This window comes from Delphinapterus leucas, chromosome 2, assembly GCF_059928025.1.
Source record: "Delphinapterus leucas isolate spDelLeu-1000000601 "Yukka" chromosome 2, BTC_Dleu_Yukka2, whole genome shotgun sequence".
In the NCBI taxonomy this organism is placed as follows: domain Eukaryota; kingdom Metazoa; phylum Chordata; class Mammalia; order Artiodactyla; family Monodontidae; genus Delphinapterus; species Delphinapterus leucas.
In genome coordinates, this window is record NC_143130.1 from 7,161,960 (window position 1) to 7,172,903 (window position 10,944).

At 41.4% G+C, this 10,944-nt stretch overlaps 1 protein-coding gene across 5 annotated transcripts in view; it reads left to right on the forward strand.

Annotated features, from left to right (window-relative positions):
- The window catches only part of DCLRE1C (DNA cross-link repair 1C), a 66,921-nt gene that overhangs the window by 37,208 nt on the left and 18,769 nt on the right, over positions 1-10,944 (forward strand). For 4 of the 5 annotated variants that reach the window (XM_022580561.3, XM_022580560.3, XM_022580564.3 and 1 more), the window contains 4 exons: positions 2,037-2,173; positions 2,704-2,758; positions 7,478-7,566; positions 8,668-8,762. In XM_022580561.3, the coding sequence (XP_022436269.2) occupies positions 2,037-2,173; positions 2,704-2,758; positions 7,478-7,566; positions 8,668-8,762 (376 nt within the window). The remainder of the gene's footprint in view (positions 1-2,036; positions 2,174-2,703; positions 2,759-7,477; positions 7,567-8,667; positions 8,763-10,944) is intronic. The other variant, XM_022580562.3, reaches the window with a different exon arrangement.

The window sequence follows — 10,944 nt, forward strand, 5'->3', positions numbered from 1 at the left end:
ACTTGCATCATGAATTTATTTCATCATTCTGTTTGTATATGTACACACACACATACACATGCAATGAATTAAATGGATGGATAAAAACAATGTAGATACAAAGTAGAAACTGTTTTGTCCTTTTTCTTTTGGACTTGTACTCTTTGCCCCTACCATGCCCCGTAAATATTTTAATTGGCAGAATTTCTTTTTGGTCTAAATTTTCTCACAAACCACAAAGTAGCTTAACTCACCCCCTGTCATTTCCCACATGGCTACTCGCCTTGAAACACTACTTCTAGCAGCTTAAGGTATGTGTCTCAGGTCACATAGCCTTAAAAATATTCAACAGAGCAGCCTGCACAGCCCTGGAGCACTCTTACCCACAGCCTCGTGAGAAACAGCACCAAAAGTGCTCCAGTGATATTTGATTTGGATGGAGTGTTCATGGTGTCGAAGGATTCCTATCTAAATGTAATGTCTTTGGGAAAATAGTCCCATTGGTTTTCAACCTTTTAAAAACACATGTTACTTTCCTCTCCAACTTTATTTTGATAAATTTTAAAGCAGGGCTTCCCTGGTGGCGCAGTGGTTGAGAGTCCACCTGCCGATGCAGGGGACATGGGTTCGTGCCCCGGTCCGGGAGGATCCCACATGCCGCGGAGCGGCTGGGCCCGTGAGCCATGGCCGCTGAGCCTGCGCGTCTGGAGCCTGTGCTCCGCAACGGGAGAGGCCACGACAGTGAGAGGCCCGCGTGCTGCAAAAAAAAAAAATTTAAAGCAGTAAATTTGTTAGACTAGTACAAAGAACACCATGTACTCTTTTGTTTTAAATTGAAGTGTAGTTGATGTACAATGTTATATGTTACAGCTGTACAATGTAGTGATTCAGTTTTTAAAGGTTGTATTCCATTTATAGCTACTATAAAATATTGGCTCTATTCCGTGTGTTGTACCATATATCCTTGTAGCTCATTTTAAACCTAAGAGTTTGTACCTCTTAGTCCCATGCCCTTATTTGCCCCTCCCCCTTCCCTCTCCCCACTGATAACCACTAGTTTATTCTCTATATCTGTGAGTTTTGTTATATTCACTAGTTTGTTGTATTTTTTAGATTCTACATATATCATACAGTATTTGTCTTTCTCTGTCTGACTTATTTCACTTAGCATAATACCCTACACGTCCATCCATGTTGTTGCAGATGGCAAAATTTTATTCTTTTTTATGGCTGAGTAGTAGTTCATTGTATATATTTTTATACACCACATCTTCTTTATTCATTCATTTGTTGATGGACACTTAAGTTGATTCCATATCTTGGCAGTTGTAAATAATGCTGCTATGAACATTGGGGTGCATGTATCTTTTCAAATTAGTGTTTCTGTTTTTTTTTCTGGATATATACCCGGGTGTGGAATCACTGGGTCATACAAACACCACGTCTTCTTCCTCTGGCTTCCCGTGTGTTAACACCATCACGTCTGCTCCCTGACGTACTCTGTGTCTGTCTCTGTGTAACTAGCACCCCCACCCCCCAATCCACTTGAGAGTCAGTTGCAGATGCCATGACACTTTGCCGTAAACAAGGACGTTCTCCTGCACGACCACAGTACCGTTCCCACACTCAGGAAGTTTAGCATTGATACGACCCTACTGGATGTGATGGAGTCCATATTCAAATTTCCCTCGTTGTCCCGATCATGTCCTTTATGGCTTGTGGAGGGAAGAGCAGGGTCTCCTGTTCTTAATACAGTCATCCAGGATTTTATTAAGAATCATCTTTTGCATTTGCTCAGGCCTCTTCAGTTTCTTTTCATGTAGATCAAGTCTCAAACCTTTTGCTTTTCTTTCATCACACTGACATATTTGAAGAGTTCAGGTCAGTTGTTTTGTGGAACATTCCTCAATTTGGGCTTACCTGTTTCCTCATGTCTATATATATATATATATTTTCATGTCTGAAAACTCATCTACATTTGTTTTTGAGACCCTGCCTACAAACAGATTTGTTGAAAATATTAAACTGCTTTACTATATTTTTTAAATCTTTTTTAGGCAGAGGAATATTTTCAGTGGAATAAGTTACCCTGTGGCGTTACCTCCAAAAATAGAATTCCACTCCACACAATCAGCATTAAGCCATCCACTATGTGGTTTGGAGAAAGAGCCAGAAAAACCAATGTCATAGTGAGGTAAGCAAGCAGTGTCTTTCGAGAGAAACCTTGCCTTGAGGTAAATCGATAGTTGAAATGCAATCTAGCCTAAGCCTAAGAAGAGGATATATTATAATTGTGGAAAATAACTTCTGAAATTTAAACTCTATTTAAACTAAAGAGATGCGGCTTTCAAAGCTGTCTATTGGCTAATACCATTAGCCAGTATTTCCTGGGGTCTACTTGAGTTAGACAGATGAGAGGGTTAGAGACAGGGCGTCTTGCTTGGCAGGGAGTTAGGAACTGACGTTGTATGAAGTAGAAGCCTTTGGTGGAGTAGAGGAGTCCCATACTGATCACCACGTTTTAGCAAATTTCCTTAACGTTGGCCATTCAGAATGTCTACAAAAATTTACATTTCTGGAAAGAGTTCCCCCTTGTCCCAGGAAGAAATTCTTTTTGGAAAGGTGATTTCATACTGCAGGAGCCTGAATAAGAAGACTTGAAATTTAGAACTTAGCTTAGTTTTGATAAGTGACCTTTAATTTTGTGTTTTCATCTCACTTTAGGACTGGAGAGAGTTCGTACAGAGCCTGCTTTTCTTTTCACTCCTCCTACAGTGAGGTAAGAGGACCTCATATACTCCCCTTCGTGGCTTCTGCGGGCATCTCTTTTTCTACCGCTTAAGACTGGTTGTGGCTTTTCCTAAAGAAATTTAGGGAAGACATCTCAGTGGATGAGCTGTGTTACTAAGTCTAAAGGAAATTGCTATCATCACTTGTTTTCAGCCTAAACATTGAAGAAAACATATGATTAAGGTTTTCTTTCCAACTTGCTTTCTAAATGTATTTTAAATTCCCCACTTCAGTTCTGTTCATGTGTCATAAAAAATCATAAATCTGACTGTTTAGCACTTGGAACTGTATTCAGTGTCTTGTGATGACCTATAATGGAAAAGAATCTGAAGCTGTACACCTGAAACTAACACAATATTGTAAATCAACTATAGTTTAATACATAAAATTAAAAAGCAAACAAGCAAAACATAAAAAGCTTCCCCAAGGAAGTAATAGTTAAGAAGGTAAAAGAAGATACTCCAACATTATACAAGCCAGGGAATATAGCCAGTATTCTATAATAACTATATGTGGAGTATAACCTTTCAAAGTTGTAAATCACTGCATTGTATACCTGTAACTTACATATAATATTGTACATCAACTATACTTCAGCAAGAAAAAAAGAAGATTGAAAAAAAAAAGAATCGTAAATCTTATTTGAAGGAGTACTACAGATAAAATCTCATTATTGGTAGCCTTAGGGTACTGTGCAGATTCTTGGCCTCTTCCAAAGTTTGATTGTACTGAAAAGCCGTTTAAAAAATTGTCCTGAATATTCAGCAATGAGGAAGAACAAAGGTGACTGAGGTGTAGACCCTGTCCTTAGGACATAGTATAGTAGAATTATTCAGTTGAAGAGGGCTTAAAATGGTATTGTTATGGTATTTTTTTTTGGCTGTGCCACGCGAAATGCGGGATCTTAGTTCCCCGACCAGGGACCGAACCCGTGACCCCTGCAGTGGAAGCTGAGAGTCCTAACCACTGGACCGCCAGGAAAGTCCCCGTTATGGTAGTTTTTATATAGGAAATTGACATACTAGAATGGGAACCTGACATATGTAATTTATTTGCAGAATCCTCATGCATTTCCAAAGTAAATGCTAGCATCTTACAAGTGCAGGGATTCAGTAATTTCATGTATTGGAGAAAAAGCAATATAAAAGCTGGCTTTTTATGACACTTTAAGTCATACATAATTTTAGTTTTGCCCTTTCTGCACTTAACGCATTTCCCTGATAGCGATTATTTTTGCATTGGGGGTACATGGATATAGCTCTGCAGCAGTGAGCATGGGCATGGTGATGATTTGAACAGGTGGATTCTTGCAGAGCTCCAGGTAGCAGCATTTTTAAAAAAATTTTTTATTGAAGTATGGTTGGTTTACAATGTTGTTAAGTTTCTAGTGTACAGTAAAGTGACTCATTTATATATATAAATATATATATTTATCTACATTCTTTTTTTTTAGATTCTTTTCCCTTATAGGTTATTACAAAATATTGAATATAGTTCCCTGTGCCATACAGTAGGTCCTTGTTGTTTGTCTATTTTCTATATAGTAGTGTGTGTATCTGTTAATCCCAAACTCCTAACTTATCTCTCGCCTGCCCCCTTTCCCCTTTGGTAACCATAAGTTTGTTTTCTATGTCTGTAAATAAGTTCATTTGTATCACTTTTTAGATTTCACATATAAGTGATATAATACTTGGCTTTTTCTGACTTTCTTCACTTAGTATGATAATCTCTAGGTCCGCCCATGTTGCTGCAAATGGCATTATTTCATTCTTTTTTATGGCTGAGTAATATCCCATTGTATATATGTACCACATCTTCTTTATCCATTCGTCTGTCGATGGACACTTAGGTTGCTTCCATGTCTTGGCGATTGTAAATTGTGCTGCTATGAACATTGGGGTCAGGTAGCAGCATTCTTTTCAAGTCAGCCAGAAAACTGTAAATGATTATTTGGTATCAAAGTATCCCAGTGACATCTCTCTTCAATAGCTGGGCTTAGCTTCCAGGTGCAAATGGATTATTTGAGAGTAGCCTGGAAGTAATTCATCTGGATGGTATAATTTAGTTAACGTTTTCTTTATCAGTTTATCCTGACTTTTAGGTTGTTGTCAAAGCCCCTTCCTGGTGATTTGTCCTGGACTAGGCATCTGGCCCAGCATCACTGTTGCTCAACCTTCCTCTTACCTCTCAGCATCCTTTTCTGTCTCAGCCACAGGGAGGGCTTCTAATTGGGGAAAACTTTTCAATCATAACTGCTCTTATTTCTCTTCTTCAGTATAGTTAGCAGCCAAGTTGGGAAGCACAGCCTTCCTGGGATTCTATAAAGTTAGCTCCCAATGGGGAGGCATCTCCCTGCTGCTTGGGTAGAGGGGTGGAGCGGCTGACCTGCTTCCTCTCTTCCTTCTCTCCTCGGGTGACAGCAGTTATCCTGCTTGTGGCGGGGTTACCCTGAGCTCTGGTTACTCATCTTCTCTCACTGTGTCCAGTGAGAAGAGAGAGGCTTTCCGGAAAACTGCTTTAATTAATACGCCTATATCCTGTGTATAGAACACGCTGAACTATATTTAAAAATGTAAATAGTAGGGGGCATTCCCCAGTGGTCCAGTAGTTAGAACTCCGCGCGTCCACTGCAGGGGGCACGGGTTCCATCCCTGGTCAGGGAAGGAAGATCCTGCATGCCGCGTGGCGAGACCCAAAAAAAAAAGGAAAACAAATGTGAATAGATTTAAAGATCATTTTCCTTTTTTTTTTTTTCCCCCAAGTACGGTTGATCCTCATTATTTGCGGATTCCTCATTTACAAATCTGCCTGCTCACTGACATTTGTTTGAATCCCCACATCAGCGCGAGTGGCGCTCTGTGGTCATTTGCAGACGTGCACCGCAGGGCCGCAAAAGATTTGAGTCACCCGACACGCACATTCCCGACTCAGGTCGCACATGGTGGCCTCCTGCCTTCTTGTTTCAGCTCCCGGGCTGTAAACGAGTGTCCTCTTTGCCGTCTTTTTACTGCTGCGTTTTCCATATTTGTGTGCTTTTTGGGGTGATTTTGCCGTTTGAAACAGCCTCCAAGTGTAGCGCTGAAGTGCTCTCAAGTGTTCCTAAGCTCCAGGAAGGCCGAGATGTGCCCTGCTGAGGCAGTGCCTGTGTCGGATAAGTTCTCTTCAGGCGTGAGCTGCAGCGCCACTGGCTATGAGCTCAGTGTTCATGGATCAACGGTGTATTCTACGGACGATATCTTTAAAGAGAAGCACACATAAAAGAAGGTTGTGTACTTGATCGGTTGACAAAGCGCTGTGACTGGAGGCTCAGGGAAACACTGTATTTATTTCCCACAGGAACAGTGGTCTCCTGTCTGCAGTGGCTTATGGAGTGGAACTACTGCACAGAACCAGAACGGACTGTGTTAATGGGTAGTTTTAAGGCAGGCATCTGAAGAAAGGGCATCGGTGTGGACCAGTGGGAGAGGATGCCCTCTCCTGGGTATCTCTTGTCTCCTTGTGACCACTTCATCTCTGAGTAGATAGGGGCCATTTCTGGTGTGGGTCTGACCTGTCTTCATTCTTATTCTCTTCAAAAGCCTCAGATTTCTACCAGCCTCGACTCTGGATTGATTATGCAAATCATATAGGTTGTGGGCAAGGTAAATAATGGCTTCTTTTTGCATGCCTACTCTGAAAGTACAAAGGAAATTGTGTATGAGAAGTATCCAAAGAATGTATCTGTTCCTGTCTTTCCCCTTTGTCTTAAGGTTCCCATTTTATTTGAATATAGAGTTATTAATAATTCCTGGGTTCCCTACCTCTTTTGACTTGGTGCTTTATTTGACAAAGTTGGGTGCTAATAATTACTTTGTGTCTCTCCCCATTTGCAGAAGGGAATAAAAATCTTTGTGTTGTCATTACCAACTTTGTAATAGACAGTTTTATTGAATGTTCAACTATGTGCCAGGTACCAGGGCTAAGCACTTTACCCACATTATCTCATTTATACTTTTAGATGAAGACTCTAAGACTCAGAGACGTTAGGTAACTTAACCGAGACCACAAGCTCACCAAGATCTAATAAGTGGCAAAGCAGAAGCTCTTCTGGGTTGTTAGAGGTGTTTTGAGGAATAGTGACAGAAGCCCTCCTGTTTAGCATTCTGAGCTTTGCAGAAAATCAAGGTATTCACGACATTTTGGCATGTCCTTGTTTAGATTAGAATAAACCCTGAGAACAAATCAAGCAATCTCAAAGATGTAGTTCCCCTTGGTATTGCTAACGATTATGTCGGAGGAAAGAAATGCAATTCTAAGACCTTTTTTCCTTGTGCGTATTAAATACTCAGATGAATTCTCACTTCCTTGAAGGGGATTGGTTAACTACGGGCGAGTGACCCTAGATAAGGGAACTAATGTCATATGAAGAAATGGAGCCTCTGCATCCCATTCATCAGTGATCCTCACTCCTTACTGGAGAACAGAATCACCTGAAGAACGTCCAAACCTACTGACCTCCAGGCCCCATCATAGCTCAGTTAGGGGACTTTTGGGGTTGGGTCTGTCTTCTCCTAGGAGGTCCCCAGGTGCTCCCCACGTGCAGCTGGCATTGGGACCACAGTCTTGAGAGACTTCTACTTCTCTTTCCCTGCATCCCTTTATCTGCTGCTCTAACGCCGGGGCTCTTCACCGTAGAGGTAACTGATGCATTTTATTTTCCTTCTTCCAGATTAAAGATTTCTTGAGCTACATCTATCCTGTGAATGTATATCCAAATGTCATTCCGCTAGGCACAACTATGGGTAAAGTTCAAGAAATGTGAGTAGTTACTACTTGTGGGACTTGTGTTTTTGGACGGGATGGATCCAGAGAATAGTTTTGGGCCGGAAACCAGGGGCAAGGATGTAAAATGGGTGTGGCTGTAAATATGGTACTGGTTGGGAGTATATGGGCTTTCCTCACGTGAGTGTGTTAACATAAAATCCTAAACGCTTCTGGGAATCTGGCATAAGGAAGCCGTTGCAACACTGAATTCCCTGAATGCCAGAACGTGTTCCTCTATTGCTTAATAGGTTATTAGAATAGGACCTGCTTTTCTGCAGCATAAGAACAAAGATAAAAGTTTTGCTCTCCCCCCAATCCTACAATTAGATGAATATTTACCAGGTTGTTTTAAGTGCTTGTATTTACCACTTTATTATACTGAATTTTTTTTAAAAATAAATTTATTTATTTTTGTGGTACGCGGGCCTCTCACTGTTGTGGCCTTTCCCGTTGTGGAGCATAGGCTCCGGACGCGCAGGCTCAGCGGCCATGGCTCACGGGCCCAGCCGCTCCGCGGCACGTGGGATCTTCCCGGACCGGGGCACGAACCCGCGTCCCCTGCATCGGCAGGCAGACTCTCAACCACTGCGCCACCAGGGAAGCCCCTAATTTTATTGATTTTTGGCTGCGTTGGGTCTTCATTGCTGCACGTGCGCGGGCTTTCTCTAGTTGCAGCAAGAGGGAGCTACTCTGTCGCTGGGTGTGGGCTTCTCATTGTGGTGGCTTCTTTTTTGCGGAGCACAGGCTGTAGGCGCGCGGGCTTCAGTTGTGGCACGCGGGCTCGGTAGTTGTGGCTCACAGGCTCTAGGGCACAGGCTCAGTAGTTGTGGCACACAGGCTTAGTTGCTCCGCGGCATGTGGGATCTTCCCGGACCAGGGCTTGTACCGTGCCCCCTGCATTGGCAGGCGGATTCTTAACCACTGTGCCACCAGGGAAGTCCCTGAAGTAATTTTTAATTATTAAACAATGCTTTTCAGTTTTGAAAAGTAGTGGTATGGTTTCCCCCATAGTTAGGTTTTTATAATCTCTAAAAGTGATGCTTACATTCCAGCAACTTCCCAACAGGAAAAATAAAATATTCGTATTCATTTCAGCTTAAAGCCTTTATGCCGATCTTCCCAAAGTACTGAGCCAAAGTATAAACCACTTGGAAAATTGAAGAGAGCAAGGACAATCCACCTAGACTCAGGTAAGAAGAATGACCTGGAGTCACAGGTGTGGGTTTCCCTGCAAGACCGCTTTTCAGGGTGCTCTGGTCTGTGAAAGCTGTCTTTTTTACTTTCTTCATGATGTCTTTGGAAGTGTAAAATTTTAAATTTTTGATGAAGTCCGATTTAATTTCTTTTATAGCTTGTGCTTTTTTTGCTTTTGGTGTCATATCTAAGAAACTCTTGCTTAACCCAAGGTAATGAAGATTTACTCTCATATTTTATCATTTCTGGGTAGTTTTGACTTTTTTCCTTATTATATAGGGTATTTTCCCACCTTTCTACACGTCTGTGGTAATTTTTTGAATGCCGTGACTATATAATGGTATATTTAATCTGTCATACATGTTAGGTTATTTTGAACTTTTCACTTTTATAAATATTGTGATGAGCGACATTATATATGTAAGTCTGTTTCACAGCTCTCATTATTGGGTTAAATTGTAGAAATTATGGTGCCTGATACACACATATTGCCAAATTGTTTTCCAGTAGATTATACCAGTTTGTATATACAGACATCAGCAGTACACGATGGTGGAAAGTACCTATGAATTATGACATTTGTCTTTTTTTATTAGGTTTAGGTGTGTTATCAGTTTGTGTAAATGTTAAGGATTTCAACACTTTATTGTGATGTTTTCTGTTATATGCCTTCCCATTTTCATAGAGAGAAATTTCAAAATTTTATATTGTCATAACAGAAAGAATACATAATGTCAGAATAAACTTCTAATAGTATAGAAACTTTACTTTTTTTCAGATACATACAGGTGAGTTAATGTGAAAATGTTTTGACAGACTATTTTTACAGTTGAAACATACCACAATACTGGTATAGTCACTGATCCAGAAGAACATGAAACTGTCCAACTTAGAGGTGATACAAAAAAGTTCCACAGAAAGGTAACTGGCACATAAGTGGAGGAGCTATAACAAATTAATCCGTGGCTCAAAATGAAGCCATAATTTGGAGACCAGGGTGACTCCAAGTATAGACCCTAGACATCTTAGTCACCTTAAGTCCTTTAGAAAAGAAGATAAATAGCTGTTTGTTTAAACAACTTTAGTTGTAATACAGAACACTGGACTTCGGTCTCTTGACTGTGCACTGTCACACATCTTCTCTGGGCCTCCCTCCTCACTGGTAAAATGGGAGCTGGATGACGGTTTCTATTCCCCCTCCGCCTCCCTTTAAAAGCAGCTTTTAAAAATGCAGTTTTAAGCTACATCCTTTATCAGTGGGAAAATAGTTAACTTATAATTACCTGCTTCTTAATGCAAGGTTCTGCACTAGAACATAAACTGCCCTCTACGGTAAGTAGCCTCATGAGCATTTTATTTCCTTCTTCAAGGTGAGGTTAGGTGCCATTAGGGCACAGGAAAATAGCTGTCTTCCCCCCAGTTCCGTGCCATGTCATTTTAATTTATGTAAATTTCATCCTCCACGTAAGGTTTCCTCATTTTCAGAATGTAAGTGGACGGGGCTCACTCCAGGCTAGTGCAGCATGCTTAAGACAGTAAAATGACACTAGATGTGGCTTATTCAGTGTCTTGGTTAAAGCTGACTCAATCTGTGTGTCCCCCAGTGTCTCTCATGGCCTGTGCTCTTGGCATAGGGCTGCATAACAATCAATCACCAGAGACTGGGTGGCTACTTCTCACAGTTCTGGCGGCTGCTGGGATGTCCAAGCCCAAGGTGCTGGCAGATGTGGTTCCTGGTAGGGGCCCACTTCCTGGCTCTCAGGCACCTTCTCACTGTGCACTCACATGGCCTTTCCTCTGTGCATGGGCATGGAGAAGGTGAGAAATCTGCTTCCTCTTCTCACAGGGACACTAAAATCCCATCACACGGGTCCCCCTGTCATGAGCTAATTATCGTCTAAAGGCCCCACCTTCACATACCACCATCACACTGTAGTCAGAAATTCAAATTATGAATTTTGGGAGGACACAGACATTCAGCCTATAACATGCATAAAGTAGGTATCAGAAAATGTTCACAGAAGGAAAATGTTAGTTAGTTAGGAAAAAGTTGTCTCTGTTAAGCCACTCCATCAGCCAACTCCTTGAGCTTCTACTATCCGCAGAGCACAGCGAGTTTGCAAACATCTCGCTTAGTCTGGGTGGTTCGAAACCCAGCTGACGTACAGAATCGGCTGT